The following is a 21,700-nucleotide window of genomic DNA, read 5'->3' as shown; positions in this document are numbered from 1 at the left end:
ATGCAAAAAGTATACAAATAGACTTTTGTATTTTGGGGGTGGGGCGGGGGGGGGCGCAATAATGGATATATTTTGCACGGCAAGCGAGCGGTGACGTCACGTCTGTGATGTCACCGCTCATGCGGCAGCGTCACGCAGTGTGCCCGCTGACGTCACGCATCCCCCCCCACCCTCCGAGTGGGCCGTGCATTAATCCAAGACGCGAATCCAAGTCTCGGGCGAAGCCGGGTAGTAAGTCTCGCGAAGCACGAAGAAAACTTCGAGCCTCTGTTGGCGTGCGATCGTTATCCACGCTTGAATGGCAGTGCAAAATGGGGCCTCACGGTTAACGGGTTTTGTTGGCTTTTTAGTGCTTTAAGTTGAGGCTCGGTGTCTAGAGTCGAGACCGGGTCTCGGGGTCGGCCCTCCTCCACCCATGCCAGCGACGATTACCCGATCTGGTTCCGGGCCTCCCCTAGGTCGACTCCGCCTCGAGCGGCTTACCTGGTGCGGTGCGTACAAACTTGGCCACTGGTGCCGACCCACCCGCCCGCTTCGTGTGCCACGGGGGGGGGGGGGCGACCTTCCCGGTGCCACTCGACAACAGCACTTGCCCCCCAAACAAGTCTGTTACAGGCTACACGGGGGATCTTTGTCTGTTGCGTGCGTGTGTGTGGTTACAGCCGGAATTGTAACTTTGCTGCGGCTACCGCGCGCGGCGCGTGTTTGTTTGCAAGATAAAGCGCCGGTCGTCGGCTTGAGGTTTTTTGAGCGCGGTTTGTTTGTCAAGGATCGAAGTTGGGGTGGGGGGGGCGGCTGCTGCGTGTGGATATAAATATAGCGACTATAACGACTATAATAACTATAATAACTATAACGACTATAATAACTATAATAACTATAACGACTATAATAACTATAATAACTATAACGACTATAATAACTATAATAACTATAACGACTATAATAACTATAACGACTACAACGACTATAACAACTATAGCGACTGCGACTATAATGACTATAACGACTATAGCGACTATAATGACTACAACGACTATAACAACTATAGCGACTGCGACTATAACGACTATAGCGACTATAACGACTTTAGCGACTATAACGACTATAACGACTATAACGACTATAGCGACTATAGCGACTACAACGACTATAACGACTACAGCGACTATAACGACTACAGCGACTACAACGACTGCGACTTTAGCGACTACAACGACTGCGACTATAGCGACTATAGCGACTATATCGACTATAACGACTACTACTATGACGACTATAACGACCATAACGACTTTAGCGACTATAGCGACTACTACTATGACGACTACGACTTTAGCGACTTTAGCGACTATAGCGACTACTACTATAGCGACTATAGCGACTATAACGACTATAGTGACTATAGCGACTATAATAACTATAACGACTATAGCGACTATAGCGACTACTATAGCGACTATAGCGACTATAATAACTATAACGACTATAGCGACTATAGCGACTACTATAGCGACTATAGCGACTATAACGACTATAGCGACTATAACGACTACAGTGACTATAGCGACTATAGCGACTACAGCGACTATAGCGACTACGACTTTAGCGACTTTAGCGTCTGCGACTATAGCGACTATAACGACTACTACTATAGCGACTACTACTATGACGACTACGACTTTAGCGACTATAGCGACTACTACTATAGCGACTATAGCGACTACTACTATAGCGACTACTACTATGACGACTACGACTTTAGCGACTATAGCGACTACTACTATAGCGACTATAGCGACTACTACTATAGCGACTATAGCGACTATAGCGACTATAGCGACTATAGCGACTATAGCGACTATAGCGACTATAACGACTACGACTTTAGCGACTGCACGCAAACTCCAAACATACAGCAGCAGGCGTTGGGGTCGGGATTGAACCCACGTCCTCCTGTGTACCTGGCGAGGGAGTCAACATCGCCAGCGTGGACGAGGTGGAAGACGTTGACGGCCCGTTGAGGCTCCACAAGGGGATTTTTGTCTCCGTGAGAACTGAGGGCGGAGCGGTGGTGCAACGGTTAGCGCTATGGACCCGGCGGCCCGAGTTCGATTCCCGCCCACGGCCACCAAACACCGGCGATGAATATCCCAACCGGTCCCGGGCCTTCCCTAGGTCGACTCGGTCTCAAACGAGTACCCGGTGCGGATGTGCAGTAAACATCGCCGCCGGGGAGACAAAGGCGGCCGGGCGCGGCTCTGGCCACCCACCCCCTCGCGTGCCACGGTGCCGTCCATCACAGGCGCTGCTCGCTAACAGCACTTGCCCCGACAGTCTGTTACAGGCTACGCGGGGGTTCTTTGTCTTTGCGCGCTCCGTTAGAGCTGCCGGAGAACTGGACGGACACGAAGGAGACGCTGCTGGAGGGGATGTCCTTCCACCTCAAGGAGCTGGGCTCCACCCTCGTGGACGCGCCCAAGGGAGAGGAGCTCACCGCGCACGCAGTCAAGCGCATCGTGGGCATGGTGAGTGGGTGAGCGAGTGGGCGAGTGAGTGGGTGAGTGGGCGAGTGAGTGAGTGAGTGGGCGAGTGGGTGAGTGAGTGAGTGGGCATGGTGAGTGAGCGAGCGGGCGGGCGGGCGAGTGGGTGAGTGAGTGGGCGGGCGGGCGAGTGGGCGGGCGAGCGAGTGGGTGAGTGAGTGAGTGGGCGGGCGGGCGAGTGGGTGAGCGAGTGGGTGAGTGAGTGGGCGGGCGAGCGAGTGGACGGGTGAGCGAGTGGGTGAGTGAGTGAGTGGGTGGGCGGGCGAGTGGGCGGGCGAGTGGGCGGGCGAGTGGGTGAGCGAGTGGGCGGGCGAGTGGGTGGGTGAGTGAGTGGGCGGGCGAGCGAGTGGGCGGGCGTGGCGGGCGAGCGATGGGTAGGTGAGGGAGTGAAGGAGTGGGTGGGTGGGTGGGTGCGTAGAGTGAGATGAGAGGGGAGAGGTAGGGGAGTGCACGGAGAGGAGTGGAGTTGGTGGAGAGGGCACGGCGTTAGCGGCGTTAGCGGACCGGCTGTGGCGTTGTGCACAGGCGAAGGCAAGCGGCAGGAAGCTGCGCAAGGTGACGGTGACCGTCTCGCCCAAAGGCCTCGTGCTGCACGACTCCTGCACCGGGGAGGTCCTGGACAACATCTCCATCTACCGGTGAGACACGGTGTGGTGTGTGTGTGTGTCCATCTACCGGTGAGACTGTGTGTGTGTGTGTGTCCATCTACCGGTGAGACACGGTGTGGTGTGTGTGTCCATCTACCGGTGAGACACGGTGTGGTGTGTGTGTGTGTGTGTCCATCTACCGGTGAGACTGTGTGTGTGTGTCCATCTACCGGTGAGACTGTGTGTGTGTGTCCATCTACCGGTGAGACTGTGTGTGTGTGTCCATCTACCAGTGTGTGCGTGTGTGTGTCCATCTACCTGTGAGACACGGTGTGTGTGTGTGTGTCCATCGTCCGGTGAGACGTGGTGTGTGTGTGTGTCCATCTACCGGTGAGACTGTGAGTGTGTGTCCATCTACCGGTGAGACTGTGAGTGTGTGAGTGTGTGTCCATCTACCGGTGAGACTGTGAGTGTGTGAGTGTGTGTCCATCTACCGGTGAGACTGTGAGTGTGTGTGTGTCCATCTACCGGTGAGACGCTGTGTGTGTGTGTGTCCATCTACCGGTGAGGTATGTGTGTGTGTGTCCATCTACCGTTGAGGTATGTGTGTGTGTGTGTCCATCTACCGGTGAGACGCGGTGTGGTGTGTGTGTGTGTGTCCATCTACCGGTGAGGTGTGTGTGTGTGTCCATCTACCGGTGAGGTGTGTGTGTGTGTCCATCTACCGGTGAGACGTGGTGTGTGTGTGTGTCCATCTACCGTGAGACGCTGTGTGTGTGTGTGTGTCCATCTACCGGTGAGACGTGCTGTGTGTGTGTCCATCTACCGGTGAGACGTGGTGTGTGTGTGTGTCCATCTACCGGTGAGACGTGGTGTGTGTGTGTGTGTGTCCATCTACCGGTGAGACGTGGTGTGTGTGTGTGTGTCCATCTACCAGTGAGACGTGGTGTGTGTGTGTGTGTGTCCATCTACCGGTGAGACGTGGTGTGTGTGTGTCCATCTACCGGTGAGACGCTGTGTGTGTGTGTGTCCATCTACCGGTGAGACGCTGTGTGTGTGTGTCCATCTACCGGTGAGATGTGGTGTGTGTGTGTGTGTGGCCACGTGTGTGTGTGTGTCCATCTACCGGTGAGACGCGGTGCGCGTGTGTGTGTGTGTCCATCTACCGGTGAGACGCTGTGTGTGTCTGTGTGGCCACGTGTGTGTGTGGCCCCGTGTGTGTGTGGCCACGTGTGTGTCTGTGGCCACGTGTGTGTGTCTGTGGCCACGTGTGTGTGTCTGTGGCCACGTGTGTGTGTCTGTGGCCACGTGTGTGTGTCTGTGGCCACGTGTGTGTGTGTCTGTGGCCACGTGTGTGTGTGTCTGTGGCCACGTGTGTGTGTGTCTGTGGCCACGTGTGTGTGTGTCTGTGGCCACGTGTGTGTGTGTGTGTCTGTGGCCACGTGTGTGTCTGTGGCCACGTGTGTGTGTGTGTGTCTGTGGCCACGTGTGTGTCTGTGGCCACGTGTGTGTGTGTGTGTCTGTGGCCACGTGTGTGTGTGTGTGTCTGTGGCCACGTGTGTGTGTGTGTGTCTGTGGCCACGTGTGTGTGTGTGTGTGTGTCTGTGGCCACGTGTGTGTGTGTCTGTGGCCACGTGTGTGTGTGTCTGTGGCCACGTGTGTGTGTGTCTGTGGCCACGTGTGTGTGTGTCTGTGGCCACGTGTGTGTGTGTGTGTGTGGCCACGTGTGTGTGTGTGTCTGTGGCCACGTGTGTGTGTGTGTCTGTGGCCACGTGTGTGTGTGTGTCTGTGGCCACGTGTGTGTGTGTGTCTGTGGCCACGTGTGTGTGTGTGTCTGTGGCCACGTGTGTGTGTGTGTGTGTCTGTGGCCACGTGTGTGTGTGTGTGTGTCTGTGGCCACGTGTGTGTGTGTGTGTGTCTGTGGCCACGTGTGTGTGTGTGTGTCTGTGGCCACGTGTGTGTGTGTGTGTCTGTGGCCACGTGTGTGTGTGTGTGTGTGTCTGTGGCCACGTGTGTGTGTGTGTGTGTCTGTGGCCACGTGTGTGTGTGTGTGTCTGTGGCCACGTGTGTGTGTGTGTGTCTGTGGCCACGTGTGTGTGTGTGTGTCTGTGGCCACGTGTGTGTGTGTGTGTCTGTGGCCACGTGTGTGTGTGTGTGTCTGTGGCCACGTGTGTGTGTGTGTGTCTGTGGCCACGTGTGTGTGTGTGTGTGTCTGTGGCCACGTGTGTGTGTGTGTGTGTCTGTGGCCACGTGTGTGTGTGTGTGTGTGTCTGTGGCCACGTGTGTGTGTGTGTGTGTGTCTGTGGCCACGTGTGTGTGTGTGTGTGTCTGTGGCCACGTGTGTGTGTGTGTCTGTGGCCACGTGTGTGTGTGTGTCTGTGGCCACGTGTGTGTGTGTGTGTCTGTGGCCACGTGTGTGTGTGTGTGTCTGTGGCCACGTGTGTGTGTGTGTCTGTGGCCACGTGTGTGTGTGTCTGTGGCCACGTGTGTGTGTGTCTGTGGCCACGTGTGTGTGTGTCTGTGTGGCCACGTGTGTGTGTGTCTGTGTGGCCACGTGTGTGTGTGTCTGTGTGGCAACGTGTGTGTGTGTCTGTGTGGCCACGTGTGTGTGTGTGTGTTGCCGCTAGGATCTCGTACTGCACGGCTGACAAGGTGCATGACAAGGTGTTCGCCTTCATCGCCCAGAGCGGCCTCGACGACAGCCTCGAGTGCTTCGCCTTCCTCTGCACCAAGAAGAAAGTGGTGACGCTCGCTCCTCACTCACTCCTCGCTCCTCACTCACTCCTCACTCCTCTCTCGCTCCTCACTCGCTCCTCACTCACTCGCTCCTCACTCACTCGCTCCTCACTCACTCGCTCCTCACTCACTCGCTCCTCACTCGCTCCTCACTCGCTCCTCACTCACTCACTCACTCGCTCCTCACTCACTCGCTCCTCACTCGCTCCTCACTCACTCGCTCCTCACTCACTCGCTCCTCACTCGCTCACTCGCTCCTCACTCGCTCACTCCTCACTCGCTCAGTCACTCACTCACTCGCTCCTCACTCACTCACTCCTCGCTCACTCACTCACTCACTCGCTCCTCACTCACTCACTCCACACTCGCTCCTCACTCACTCGCTCGCTCCTCACTCGCTCGCTCACTCACTCCTCACTCGCTCCTCACTCACTCCTCACGCTCACTCACTCGCTCACTCACTCACTCACTCGCTACTCAATCGCTCACTCACTCACTCACTCGCTACTCACTGGCTCCTCACTTGCTCCTCGCTCGCTCAAGCACTCACTCCTCACTCACTCACTCCTCACTCGCTCACTCACTCACTCACTCGCCACTTACTTGCTCACTCGCTCCTCACTCGCTCACTCACTCACTCACTCGCCACTCACTCACTCCCTCACTCGCCACTCACTCGCCACTCACTCACTCACTCGCTCCTCACTCACTCACTCGTCGCTCCTCACTCACTCACTCGTCGCTCCTCACTCACTCACTCGCCACTCACTCGCTCCTCACTCGCTCCTCACTCCCTCACTCGCCACTCACTCGCTCCTCACTCACTCGCTACTCACTCACTCGCTCCTCACTCACTCACTCACTCCTCGCTCGCTCACTCACTCACTCACTCGCTCCTCACTCACTCACTCGCTCCTCACTCGCTCCTCACTCGCTACTCGCTCCTCACTCGCTCGCTCCTCACTCACTCACTCGCTACTCACTCACACGCTCACTCGCTCACTTACTCACTCCTCACTTCCTCCTCGCTCCTTGCTCCTCACTCATTCCTCGCTCGCTCCTCACTCGCTCACTCAATCGCTCACTCACTGCTCGCTCACTCGTTCCTCAATCGCTCCTCACTCACTCCTCACTCACTCACTCGCTCCTCACTCGCTCACTCACTCACTCGCTCCTCACTCACTCGCTCACTCACTCGCTCACTCACTCGCTCCTCACTCGCTGCTCACTCACTCGCTACTTGCTCCTCACTCACTCGCTCTCACTTCTTCACTCCTCGCTTACGCAATCACTCGTTCCTCACTCACTCACTCACTCGCTCTTCAATCACTCCTCGCTTGCTCCTCACTCACTCCTCGCTCGCTCCTCACTTGCTCACTCAATCGCTCACTCACTGCTCGCTCACTCGTTCACTCCTCGTTCACTCCTCGCTCACTCAATCACTCACTCCTCGCTTGCTCCTCACTCACTTCTCGCTCACTCCTCGCTTGCTCCTTGCTCGTCACTCACTCCTCGCTCGCTCCTCATTCACTCCTCACTCGCTCACTCAATCACTCGCTCGCTCCTCAATCACTCCTCACTCGCTCACTCGATCACTCGCTCGCTCCTCAATCACTCCTCACTCGCTTACTCAATCGCTCACTCACTGCTTGCTCACTCGTTCACTCCTCGCTCACTCAATCACTCACTCCTCGCTTGCTCCTCACTCGCTCCTCAATCACTCCTCGCTCACTCCTCGCTCGCTCAATCACTCACTCACTGCCCGCTCGCTCATTCACTCGCTCACTACTCGTTCACTACTCGCTCATTCACTCTCTAGCTTACTCGCTCTTTAGCTCACTCGCTCATCACCCCCTTGCACGCAAACATTCGTACGCTCGCTACCTCGCTCACTACTCGCTCATTCACTCTCTAGCTTACTCTAGCTCACTCGCTCATCACCTCCGTGCACACACACACACTCGCACACGCACGCATGCACTCGTTCGCTCGCTCGCACAGATCAAGGTCCCCCGTGTAGCCTCCGAGCTATGTGGCTCTTATCAGAAGCAACTTGACCACCGCAAATGACCGCTCAACAAAAAGCGTCTTGTCGTCACGTGGAAATCTACAGCAGCAACCAGGTACGCCTTAACGCGTTGTTGTTGTTGATTCTATACACGTGGCGTTGTCCTTGATTCTAAACGTGTGTTGTCGTTGTTGATTCTAAACGTGTGTTGTCGTTGTTGATTCTAAACGCGTGGCGTTGTCGTTGATTCTAAACGCGTGTTGTTGTTGTTGATTCTAAACGTGTGTTGTTGTTGATTCTGAACGCGTGTTGTTGTTGTTGATTCTGAACGCGTGTTGTTGTTGTTGATTCTGAACGCGTGTTGTTGTTGTTGATTCTAAACGTGTGTTGTCGTTGTTGATTCTGAACGCGTGTTGTTGTTGATTCTAAATGTGTGGCGTTGTTGTTGTTGTTGATTCTGAACGCGTGTTGTTGTTGTTGATTCTGAACGCGTGTTGTTGTTGTTGATTCTAAACGTGTGTTGTCGTTGTTGATTCTGAACGCGTGTTGTTGTTGTTGATTCTAAATTTGTGGCGTTGTTGTTGTTGATTCTAAACGCGTGGCGTTGTCGTTGATTGTAAACGCGTGTTGATTATAAACGCGTGTTGTCGTTGATTCTAAACGCGTGGCGTTGTCGTTGATTGTAAACGCGTGTCGCTGTTGGCGAGTTGCTCCCATGAAGGACGGCACTGTGGCACGCCCCGGGCGGGGTGGGTGGCCACTTTGTCTCCCCACTTGGCGATGGTTTACGCACCGCACCGGGTGCCCGTTTGAGGCCGAGTCGACCTAGGGGGAGGCACGGGACGGGTTCAGGTGATCGTCGCCGGTTGTCGCTGAGCGGGAATGGAACTCGCTTCGCCGGGTTCGTAGCGCTAACCCCCCTCCACCACCACTCCCCTGTGTTGCCGCCCCTGTCCAGGCCCAGGCGGTGACTCTGACGGTGGCCCAGGCGTTCCGCGTGGCGTTTGAGTTCTGGCAAGCGGCTAAAGAAGGTACGGCCCACTAGAGCGCCCCCCCCCCCCCCCTCACGCCCCTGGGGTCTCACGATGCTCGCCACGGGCGGGATTCGAACCCGGGCGAACCTGGTTCGCAGCGCGCCACGCCGGCCACTGCGCCGCAGCCCCGCCGCTCGTACTTGCGCGTCGTGCAAAAGGCAAAGATCCCCCGTGCGGCCTTGACAGGCTGTAGGGGCAAGTGCCGTTAGCGAGCACCGATCAAGGCCGGCACGGCGCACGAGGGGGTGGGTGGCCAGCAACACGCCCGGCCGCCTTTGTCTCCCCAGTGGCGATGTTTTACTACACACCGCACCAGGTACTCGTTTGAGGCTGAGTCGGCCTAGGGGAGGCCCAGGACCGGGTTCAGATAATCGCCACTGGTGTTGGCCGTGAGCGGGAATCGAACCCGCGTCGCCAGTTTCGTAGTGCGGCGCGCTAACCGCTGCACCACCGCTCCTCTCACACGCACAACAACAACAACCGCCATTCGCCACCTAAGTGGCGGTGACGTCACCACGACGCTTGTGCCAGGCTAGGTGCACGTTGAGGCCACGTGAAGTGTCGAACGCCCGCGGGCAGGAGGTCACGGGGCAGACCCAGCAGGTGCCACGGGTCAACTGACTGAGATGACTGAGATGACTGGCTGATGCACCACCTGTCCCCTCTACTGTGCCAACTTGCTGTGCTTTTAGCCACCCGGCGCTCCGCTCGTTGTTGTGAGCATCACTCCTCCGCCCTCCATTGTTGCTGGAGGGCGACTACCTCCAACTACCCAGTAGCGTCCTTCACGAGCCTCCTCCACAGAGGCCGATCTTGACACCGCTGGTACCAGTCATCGGCAAGTCCACTCAGCTCCACATCTTCCTGTACCACATCACTCCATCTCTTCTCCAGCCGGTGCCGCGCCCATTTAGCCCCATCGATCCGGCCGAACAAAAGCTGTTTCGGCATGTGGTGGCTGGGCATGCGGGCTACATGACCTAGCCAACGCAGCCTTGCCTGCCGGAGGAGCTCACCAATAGGACTTTGTCCAGATCTCTCAAGGATTTGTGAGCTCCTCACACAAGCCAGCCTGGCTAAACCCAGGATGGATCGTAGGCAGGCTAGCCTAAATGTTTCTAACCGGCGAAGATGTTCCATTAAGGGGGTCCACGTTTCGCAATCGTAGAGAAGGGAGGGAATGACCGTGGCCGAGAAGACCTGAAGCTTAGTGCGGAGCGACAGACCAGGTAGCTTCCATACAGCGTTACGCAACCGATGAAAAGATATTGCCGCTCGACTGATTCGGAGTGAGACCTATGCTTTTAAACTGGAGCCGGTCATAAACACACTGCCCAGGTATGGACAACTCTCCACTCTCTCCACAACTGCCCTATCACCAATTGGGAGTTGTAGGGGTGGAGTGTCCGATGGTACAAAATACCCAGGCAGGTGCTTCGTTTTGGTGCGGCTGATGGTAATGCCCCACCTCTTGGTGGAAAGCTCCAGGTTCAGCAGCAGCGCCTCCAACTCCTCCTCTGAGTGAGCAGCAATTACCGAATCATCGGCATACATAACATGGTTGACCAATAGGGAGCCATCTCTTGACCGCACCCGGGCATCGATCAGCCTCCCATTGTATCTGTACCAGATGGAAATTCCTCCGGTACATCCATCGAAGGCTTCACGAACTACGTGGTCGAAATAGATGTTAAATAATGTGGGAGCCAGAGGACATCCCTGTCGCACCCCAATGTGTACAGGGAATGGCTCCGACTCCCGGCCACGTAGTTTTACCTGGGCCCGCTCACCATCATGAAGGTCCTTAATGATCTTGAGCAGAGGGTCAGGGACTCCAAAAGCACGAAGAACAACCCAGAGCCCAGGCCTACTGACGGTATCATCGGCCTTGACCAGGTCAATAAAGCAGAGATGTAGGTCTTGTTGGAATTCCCTACACCTCTGCTGTAGCAGACGGACAGAAAATATGGCATCTGTGCAGGACCGCCCTTTCCTTTACAGCTTCCCACACCTCACCGCCACGCTCCCACGCCCCCTTCATTATTTTGTTCAGAAGAAGAGCCACTCCCTGTTGTTTGGCAGTCTCCTGCCCCGAGTAGAGGACTGTCCACCCCTCGTGGTGGCAGGAGCCAGAACCGGTTCAATCGGACCTCCTCAATACCGCAGAGATCCAGGCGGTACCGGTCCAGCTCCTGACAGAGGAGCGGCCGCCTCTTCTCCGCAGTGAGCGTTGGAACATTCCACGTGGCCACACGAAGTGGCTTCTTGTTGTTTCTGAAGAAAATCCGAGGGTAGAGATTCAGTCTCCTGGCTCTGCCAAATTGGATTTTGGTCAGGGGACGCCATGGAGGCCTGTACCCCCGGGTTCTCCAGTACAAGCTTTTAATTAGATTCTCATTCCGTGGTTTAGTGGTGCTGAGATTGAAGGTGGAGGGGTCACCAGCCCCTCACACCCGTCCAGAGCCCCCGTTTGGCTGCTGTGGTGGTCACAGACGCCATGGGGGGAATGGCCCAATCAGAATTGGGCCCCGCCCCCTCCCCACGGCACTGCCCACCACACCGTTGCCGTCCGGCATCACGGGGAGGTAGGGGGTTGTTTTGCCAGACTCTCAGACTCGCGCACACTCGCACACACTCGCACACACATACACTCTCTCACACTCTCTCACACACACTCACACAGTCACACACACATTCACACAGTCACACGCACTCTCACACACTCCCTCGCACACACTCACTCACACAGTCACGCACACACTCGTACACACTCGCACACACTCTCTCACACTCTCTCACACACGCTCACACAGTCACACACACATTCACACATTCGCACACACTCGCACACACTCGCACACACTCTCACACACACACATTCACACAGTCACACGCACTCTCACGCACACTCCCACACACACTCTCACACACACTCTCGCACACACAGTCACACACACACTCGCACACTCACACACACACACACACTCTCACACACACACTCACACAGTCACACACACAGTCACACACACACACTCGCACACACTCGCACTCACACACATTCACACAGTCACACGCACTCTCACACACAATATCACACACACACACACACAGTCACACACACACTCGCACACTCTCGCACACTCTCTCACACTCACACACACTCACACACTCACACAGACGAACACACGCACACACACACACACACTCTCATACAGTCACACACACTCTCGCACACTCTCACACACACTCACACACTCTCACACTCGCACACACTCACACACACTCTCACACACACTCACACACACTCACACACAGTCACACACAGTCACACACAACCGCGTATGCCCCTCTTGTTGACCTGTGTCACCGGGCGCAGCTAAGGAAGGGGGCGCCCCCCCTCAGCAGGGCAGCGGTGGCGTCGCCATGCGGAGCGGCACGGAGGGAGGAGCAGCACCCCTAGGGGACGGTGAGGCAGAGCAGCACCACTCACTCACTCACCAGCTCACTCACTCACTCACCAGCTCACTCACTCACTCACCAGCTCACTCACTCACCAGCTCACTCACCAGCTCACTCACTCACTCACCAGCTCACTCACTCACCAGCTCACTCACTCACTCACCAGCTCACTCACTCACCAGCTCACTCACTCACTCACCAGCTCACTCACTCACCAGCTCACTCACTCACTCACCAGCTCACTCACTCACCAGCTCACTCACTCACTCACCAGCTCACTCACTCACTCACCAGCTCACTCACTCACTCACCAGCTCACTCACCAGCTCACTCACTCACCAGCTCACTCACTCACTCACTTACCAGCTCACTCACTCACTCACCAGCTCACTCACTCACCAGCTCACTCACTCACTCACTTACCAGCTCACTCACTCACTCACTCACCAGCTCACTCACTCACTCGCCAGCTCACTCACTCACATCACTCACCAGCTCACCAGCTCACTCACCAGCTCCACTCACTCACCAACTCACTCAACCAGCTCACTCACCCACTCACTCACCAGCTCGCCTCACTCACTCACCAGCTCACTCACTCACTCACCAGCTCACTCACTTCACTCACTCACCAACTCACTCACATCCACCAAGCTCACTCACATCACTCACTCACTCACTCCACTCACTCACTCCACTCACTCACCCACTCCACTCACTCCACTCACTCACCCACTCACTCTCTCCACTCACTGACCTCACTCACTCACTCCAACTCACCCACTCACTCCGCTCACTCACTCACTCCACTCACCCACTCCGCTCACTCACTCCACTCACTCACTTCACTCACTCTACTCACTCCACTCACTCACTTCACTCCACTCACTCACTCCACTCACTCACTCACTCCACTCACTCACTCCACTCACTTACTCCACTCACTCACTCCACTCACTCACTCCACTCACTCCACTCCACTCACTCACTCACTCCACTCACTCACTCCACTCACTCACTCACTCCACTCACTCCACTCACTCCACTCACTCCACTCACTCACTCCACTCACTCACTCCACTCCACTCACTCCACTCCACTCACCCACTCCACTCCACTCCACTCACTCCACCTCACCCACTCACTCCACTCCACTCACTCACTCACTCCACTCACTCCACTCCACTCACTCACTCACTCCACTCACTCCACTCCACTCACTCCACTCACCCCACTCACTCCACTCCACTCACTCCACTCACTCACTCCACTCACCCACTCACTCCACTCCACTCACTCGCTCCACTCACTCACTCCACTCCACTCACTCACTCACTCCACTCACTCCACTCCACTCACTCACTCACTCCACTCACTCCACTCCACTCACTCCACTCACCCACTCACTCCACTCCACTCACTCCACTCACTCACTCCACTCACCCACTCACTCCACTCCACCCACTCCACTCCACTCCACTTCACTCACTCACTCCACTCACTCCACTCCACTCACTCCACTCACCCACTCACTCCACTCCACTCACTCCACTCACTCACTCCACTCACCCACTCACTCCGCTCCACTCACTCGCTCCACTCACTCCACTCCACTCACTCGCTCCACCACTCACTCCACTCCACTCGCTCCACTCACTCACTCCACTCACTCACTCCACTCACTCCACTCCACTCACTCCACTCACTCACTCCACTCACTCCACTCACTCCACTCCACTCACTCCACTCACCCCCCTCACTCCACTCCACTCACTCCACTCACTCACTCCACTCACCCACTCACTCCACTCACTCACTCGCTCCACTCACTCACTCCACTCACTCCACTCACTCACTCACTCCACTCACTCACTCCACTCCACTCACTCCACTCACTCCACTCCACTCACTCCACTCACTCACTCCACTCCACTCGCTCCACTCACTCCACTCCACTCACTCGCTCCACTCACTCACTCCACTCCACTCCACTCGCTCCACTCACTCACTCCACTCACTCACTCCACTCACTCACTCCACTCACTCACTCCACTCACTCCACTCACTCCACTCCACTCACTCCACTCACCCACTCACTCCACTCCACTCACTCCACTCACTCACTCCACTCACATCACTCACTCCACTCCACTCACTCCACTCACCCACTCACCCACTCACTCCACTCCACTCACTCGCTCCACTCACTCACTCCACTCACTCCACTCACCACTCACTCCACTCACTCACTCCACTCCACTCACTCCACTCACTCCACTCCACTCACTCCACTCACTCACTCCACTCCACTCGCTCCACTCACTCCACTCCACTCACTCGCTCCACTCACTCACTCCACCTCCACTCCACTCGCTCACTCACTCACTCCACTCACTCACTCCACTCACTCACACCACTCACTCACTCCACTCACTCCACTCACTCCACTCCACTCACTCCACTCACCCACTCACTCCACTCCACTCACTCCCACTCACTCACTCCACTCACTCCACTCACTCCACTCCACTCACTCCACTCACCCACTCACTCCACTCCACTCACTCCACTCACTCCACTCCACTCACTCCACTCACCCACTCACCCACTCACTTCACTCCACTCCACTCACTCCACTCACTCCACTCCACTCACTCCACTCACTCACTCCACTCCACTCGCTCCACTCACTCCACTCCACTCACTCGCTCCACTCACTCACTCCACTCCACTCCACTCGCTCCACTCACTCACTCCACTCACTCACTCCACTCACTCACTCCACTCACTCACTCCACTCACTCACTCCACTCACTCCACTCCACTCACTCCACTCACCCACTCCCCACTCCACTCACTCCACTCACTCACTCCACTCACTCCACTCACTCCACTCCACTCACTCCACTCACCCACTCACTCCACTCCACTCACTCCACTCACTCACTCCACTCCACCCACTCACTCCACTCCACTCACTCGCCTCCACTCACTCACTCCACTCACTCCACTCACTCACTCACTCCACTCACTCACTCCACTCACTCACTCCACTCACTCCACTCCACTCACTCCACCCGCTCACTCACTCAGCTCCACCTCCTCCACTCCACTCACTCGCTCAACTCACTCCACTCCACTCCACTCCACTCGCTCCACTCACTCACTCCACTCACTCACTCCACTCACTCACTCCACTCACTCACCACTCACTCCACTCACTCCCTCCACTCACTCCACTCACCCACTCACTCACTCACTCCACTCACTCCACTCACTCCACTCCACTCACTCCACTCACCCACTCACTCCACTCCACTCACTCCACTCACTCACTCCACTCACCCACTCACTCCACTCCACTCACTCGCTCCACTCACTCACTCCACTCACTCCACTCACTCCACTCACTCACTCACTCCACTCACCTCACTCCACTCCACTCACCCACTCACTCCACTCCACTCACTCCACTCACTCACTCCACTCGCTCCACTCACTCCATCCACTCACTCGCTCCACTCACTCACTCCACTCCACTCCACTCGCTCCACTCACTCACTCCCACCACTCACTCCACTCACTCCACTCACTCCCACTCCCACTCACTCCACTCACCCACTCACTCACTCACTCCACTCACTCCACTCACTCCACTCCCACTCACTCCACTCACCCACTCACTCCCTCCACTCACTCCACTCACTCACTCCACTCACCCACTCACTCCACTCCACTCACTCGCTCCACTCACTCACTCCACTCACTCCACTCACTCACTCACTCCACTCACTCACTCCACTCACTCCACTCACTCACTCACTCCACTCACTCACTCCACTCCACTCACTCCACTCACTCCACTCCACTCACTCCACTCACTCACTCCACTCCACTCGCTCCACTCACTTCCACTCCACTCACTCGCTCCACTCACTCACTCCACTCCACTCGCTCCACTCACTCACTCACTCACTCACTCCACTCACTCACTCCACTCACTCACTCCACTCACTCCACTCACTCCACTCCACTCACTCCACTCACCCACTCACTCCACTCCACTCCACTCACTCACTCACCACTCCACTCACTCCACTCACCCACTCACTCCACTCCACTCACTCCACTCACTCACTCCACTCACCCACTCACTCCACTCCACTCACTCGCTCCACTCACTCACTCCACTCACTCCACTCACTCACTCACTCCACTCACTCACTCCACTCCACTCACTCCACTCACTCCACTCCACTCACTCCACTCACTCACTCCACTCCACTCGCTCCACTCACTCCACTCCACTCACTCGCTCCACTCACTCACTCCACTCCACTCGCTCCACTCACTCACTCCACTCACTCACTCCACTCACTCACTCCACTCACTCCACTCACTCCACTCACTCCACTCCACTCACTCCACTCACCCACTCACTCCACTCCACTCACTCCACTCACTCACTCCACTCACCCACTCACTCCACTCCACTCGCTCCACTCACCCACTCACTCCACTCCACTCACTCACCCACTCACTCCACTCCACTCACTCACTCACTCCACCCACTCACTCCACTCACTCACTCCACTCACTCCACTCACTCCACTCACTCACTCCACTCACTCACTCTACTCACTCCACTCACTCACTCTACTCACTCTACTCACTCCACTCACTCACTCGCTCCACCCCACTCACTCCACTCACTCACTCCACTCACTCCACTCACTCACTCACTCCACTCACTCACTCCACTCGCTCCACTCCACTCACTCACTCCACTCACTCCACTCACTCACTCCACTCGCTCCACTCCACTCACTCACTCCACTCACTCCAACTCCACTCGTCGCTCACCCGCTAGGGCATCCTCTGGCCCGCCGGCTCACCGTGTCTCCCCTCACCCCCCCGCCCCTCTCCCTGCGCTCTCTCTGCCCCCCCCCCCCCCCCCCGTGATCTCCGCGTGTCCAGGGCCCCCCCTGGAGGGGGCGCCCCCCACGGGCCCCCCTTCCCTGCCGCTGCTGGACCTGTCCGAGTGCTCTGCGGCCGCCCCCTGGGGCGCCCCCACCCACCCCGGCGGGCCCCCCACCCCTCCCCCCGACTTCCCCCGGGCTGCCCACACGGTGCCGCCCCCTCCTCTGGGGGGGGCCCCGCGAGGGTGGGGGGCCACGGTGAGCACCAGGGGGGCGTAAGGAGGGGGGGGGGGGCAGGTGAGTGGGTGGGCGGGGTCAGTCAGTAGGCGGTGGGCGGGTGTGTGGGCGGGTGGGTCAGTGGGGCGGGGTCAGTCCAGTGGGCGGGGTCAGTCAGTGGGTGGTGGGCGGGTGTGTGGGTGGGTGGGGTCAGTCATTGGGTGGGGGTGTGTGGGTGGGGTCAGTGTGTGGGCGGGTGAGTGGGTGGGTGGACGGGTGAGTGGGACGGTGGGCGGGGGGTGTACTTGTTGTTTTATCCACCCTGGAGGGATGATGGGCTGAGTGATTCTATCGCGCCTTTGTCTGCTCGTGCCTCCGTAGGACTTTGCTGATGACGATGACCTGGACGAAGCTTTTGGGAGGTGAGTTACACTGGAGGGAGGGTGGGTGGGTGGGTGGGTGAGGGTCAGTGGGGTGGGTAAGGGTGGGTGGGCGAGTGGGCGAGTATGCGATTGTCCACGGTTGTGCTAAAACACAGCAGGTTGGCACAGGACGCATTGCACAGGGTGGTGCATCGGTCAGTCATCTCGTCGGTCAACCCGTGGCACCTGCAGGAACCGAGTTCAATTCCCGCTTACAGTCAACAACGGTGGCGAATGTGGGGTGGGTGGGTGGTAGAGAGGGTGGGTGTGGTGGGTAGAGAGGGTGGGTATGGTGGGTAGAGAGGGTGGTGTGGGTGGGTAGAGAGGGTGGGTATGGTGGGTAGAGAGGGTGGGTATGGTGGGTAGAGAGGGTGGGTGTGGTGGGTAGAGAGGGTGGGTATGGTGGGTAGAGAGGGTGGGTGTGGTGGGTAGAGAGGGTGGGTATGGTGGGTAGAGAGGGTGGGTATGGTGGGTAGAGAGGGTGGGTGTGGTGGGTAGAGAGGGTGGGTATGGTGGGTAGAGAGGGTGGGTGTGGTGGGTAGAGAGGGTGGGTATGGTGGGTAGAGAGGGTGGGTATGGTGGGTAGAGAGGGTGGGTATGGTGGGTAGAGAGGGTGGGAATGGTGGGTAGAGAGGGTGGTATGGTGGGTATGGTGGGTAGAGAGGGTGGGTAGAGAGGGTAGGTGGGGTGGGTATGGTGGGTGGGGTGGGTATGGTGGATAGAGAGGGTGGGTATGGTGGGTAGAGAGGGTGGGTGTGGTGGGTGGGGGTGGGTGTGGTGGGTGGGGTGGGTATGGTGGGTGGGGTGGGTATGGTGGGTGGGGTGGGTATGGTGGGTGGGGTGGGTGGGGTGGGTGGGGTGGGTGGGGTGGGTATGGTGGGTGGGGTGGGTATGGTGGGTATGGTGGGTGGGGTGGGTATGGTGGGTGGGGTGGGTATGGTGGGTGGGGGTGGGTATGGTGGGTGGGGTGGGTATGGTGGGTGGGGTGGGTATGGTGGGTGGGGTGGGTATGGTGGGTGGGGTGGGTATGGTGGGTGGGGTGGGTATGGTGGGTGGGGTGGGTATGGTGGGTGGGGTGGGTATGGTGGGTGGGGTGGGTATGGTGGGTGGGGTGGGTATGGTGGGTGGGGTGGGTATGGTGGGTGGGGTGGGTATGGTGGGTGGGGTGGGTATGGTGGGTGGGGTGGGTATGGTGGGTGGGGTGGGTATGGTGGGTGGGGGGTATGGTGGGTGGGGTGGGTATGGTGGGTGGGGTGGGTATGGTGGGTGGGGTGGGTATGGTTGGGTGGGGTGGGTATGGTGGGTGGGGTGGGTATGGTGGTGGGTGGGTATGGTGGGTGGGGTGGGTATGTGGGTGGGGTGGGTATGGTGGGTGGGGTGGGTATGGTGGGTGGGGTGGGTATGGTGGGTGGGGTGGGTATGGTGGGTGGGGTGGGTATGTGGGTGGGGTGGGTATGGTGGGTGGGGTGGGTGGGTATGGTGGGTGGGGTGGGTATGGGGGGTGGGGTGGGTTTGGTGGGTGGGGTGGGTATGGTGGGTGGGGTGGGTATGGTGGGTGGGGTGGGTATGGTGGGGTGGGAGGTGGTGGGTTGGTGGGTGGGGTGGGTATGGTGGGTGGGGTGGGTATGGTGGGTGGGGTGGGTATGGTGGGTGGGGTGGGTATGGTGGGTGGGGTGGGTATGGTGGGTGGGGTGGGTATGGTGGGTGGGTGGGTATGGTGGGTGGGGTGGGTATGGTGGGTGGGGGTGGGTATGGTGGGTGGGGTGGGTATGGTGGGTGGGGTGGGTATGGTGGGTGGGGTGGGTATGGTGGGTGGGGTGGGTATGGTGGGTGGGGTGGGTAGGGTGGGTGGGGTGGGTATGGTGGGTGGGGTGGGTATGGTGGGTGGGGTGGGTATGGTGGGTGGGGTGGGTATGGTGGGTGGGGTGGGTATGGTGGGTGGGGTGGGTATGGTGGGTGGGGTGGGTATGGTGGGTGGGGTGGGTATGGTGGGTGGGGTGGGTGGTGGGTGGGGTGGGTATGGTGGGTGGGGGTGGGTATGGTGGGTGGGGTGGGTATGGTGGGTGGGTGGGTATGGTGGGTGGGGTGGGTATGGTGGGTGGGGTGGGTATGGTGGGTGGGGTGGGTATGGTGGGTGGGGTGGGTATGGTGGGTGGGGTGGGTATGGTGGGGTGGGGTGGGTATGGTGGGTGGGGTGGGTATGGTGGGTGGGGTGGGTATGGTGGGTGGGGTGGGTATGGTGGGTGGGGTGGGTATGGTGGGTGGGGTGGGTATGGTGGGTGGGGTGGGTATGTGGGTGGGGTGGGTATGGTGGGTGGGGTGGGTATGGTGGGTGGGTGGGTATGGTGGGTGGGGTGGGTATGGTGGGTGGGTGGGTATGGTGGGTGGGGTGGGTATGGTGGGTGGGTGGGTATGGTGGGTGGGGTGGATGGTGGGTGGGGTGGGTATGGTGGGTGGGGTGGGTATGGTGGGTGGGGTGGGTATGGTGGGTGGGGTGGGTTATGGTGGGTGGGGTGTTATGGTGGGTGGGGTGGGTATGGTGGGTGGGGTGGGTATGGTGGGTGGGGTGGGTATGGTGGGTGGGGTGGGTATGGTGGGTGGGGTGGGTATGGTGGGTGGGGTGGGTATGGTGGGTGGGGTGGGTATGGTGGGTGGGGTGGGTATGGTGGGTGGGGTGGGTATGGTGGGTGGGGTGGGTATGGTGGGTGGGGTGGGATGGTGGGTGGGGTGGGTATGGTGGGTGGGGTGGGTATGGTGGGTGGGGTGGGTATGGTGGGTGGGGTGGGTATGGTGGGTGGGGTGGGTATGGTGGGTGGGGTGGGTATGGTGGGTGGGGTGGGTATGGTGGGTGGGGTGGGTATGGTGGGTGGGGTGGGTGGCTGAGACGAAGCAGTCCCGGCCTGCAGGCTCACGGGAGCGCTAGCAGCAGCGCCAGTATAAGAGTGACCCCGCCTGTGTGTGTGTGTGTCTGTGTGTGTATGTGTCTGTGTGTGTCTGTCTGTGTGTGTCTGTCTGTGTGTGTCTGTCTGTGTGTTTGTCTGTGTGTGTGTCTGTGTGTGTGTCTGTCTGTGTGTGTGTCTGTGTGTGTGTGTTTGTGTGTGTATGTGTTTGTGTGTATGTCTGTGTGTGTGTCTGTGTGTGTGTTTGTGTGTTTGTGTGTGTATGTGTTTGTGTGTCTGTCTGTGTGTCTGTCTGTGTGTGTGTGTTTGTGTGTATGTCTGTGTGTGTGTTTGTGTGTCTGTCTGTGTGTGTGTGTTTGTGTGTATATCTGTGTGTCTTTGTGTGTATGTCTGTGTGTGTGTTTGTGTGTGTCTGTGTGTGTGTGTGTCTGTGTGTGTCTGTGTTTGTGTGTGTCTGTGTCTGTGTGTTTGTGTGTGTGTGTGTCTGTGTGTGTGTCTGTGTGTGTGTGTGTGTATGTGTGTGTGTGTATGTGTGTGTGTGTGTGTCTGTGTGTGTGTGTGTATGTGTGTGTCTGTGTGTGTGTATGTGTGTGTGTGTCTGTGTGTGTGTGTGTCTGTGTGTGTGTGTGTCTGTGTGTGTGTGTGTCTGTGTGTATGTGTGTGTGTGTGTCTGTGTGTATGTGTGTGTGTGTCTGTGTGTGTGTCTGTGTGTGTGTCTGTGTGTGTGTCTGTGTGTGTGTCTGTGTGTGTGTCTGTGTGTGTGCAGGTTGGCGCATTCGCGCACCAACCCGGAGGGCGGTGAGGCCGGGGTGGTGAGCGGCGGCGTCGCGCTCGCCAGCCCCGTGCCCACGCTCGCCAGCCCCGTGCCCACGCTCG

General features: G+C 57.8%; 1 protein-coding gene across 2 annotated transcripts in view; it reads left to right on the top strand.

Annotated features, from left to right (window-relative positions):
- LDLRAP1 (low density lipoprotein receptor adaptor protein 1) overlaps nt 1–21,700 on the top strand; it is a 39,252-nt gene that overhangs the window by 17,433 nt on the left and 119 nt on the right. The window contains exons 2-9 of one of the 2 annotated variants that reach the window (XM_032976732.2): nt 2,338–2,528; nt 3,069–3,181; nt 5,758–5,872; nt 8,833–8,905; nt 12,285–12,374; nt 17,345–17,544; nt 17,884–17,924; nt 21,591–21,700. The exon at nt 21,591–21,700 is cut by the window's right edge and continues 119 nt beyond it. In XM_032976732.2, coding sequence (XP_032832623.1) covers nt 2,338–2,528; nt 3,069–3,181; nt 5,758–5,872; nt 8,833–8,905; nt 12,285–12,374; nt 17,345–17,544; nt 17,884–17,924; nt 21,591–21,700 — 933 coding nt within the window. The remainder of the gene's footprint in view (nt 1–2,337; nt 2,529–3,068; nt 3,182–5,757; nt 5,873–8,832; nt 8,906–12,284; nt 12,375–17,344; nt 17,545–17,883; nt 17,925–21,590) is intronic. The other variant, XM_032976733.2, reaches the window with a different exon arrangement.

Source organism: Petromyzon marinus, chromosome 60, assembly GCF_048934315.1.
Source record: "Petromyzon marinus isolate PM22_M1 ecotype Great Lakes invasive population chromosome 60, UKy_Petmar_22M1.pri1.0, whole genome shotgun sequence".
NCBI lineage: Eukaryota > Metazoa > Chordata > Hyperoartia > Petromyzontiformes > Petromyzontidae > Petromyzon > Petromyzon marinus.
The sequence above is the reverse complement of the archived record's forward strand: the minus strand, read 5'-3'. Positions and strand labels throughout refer to the sequence as shown.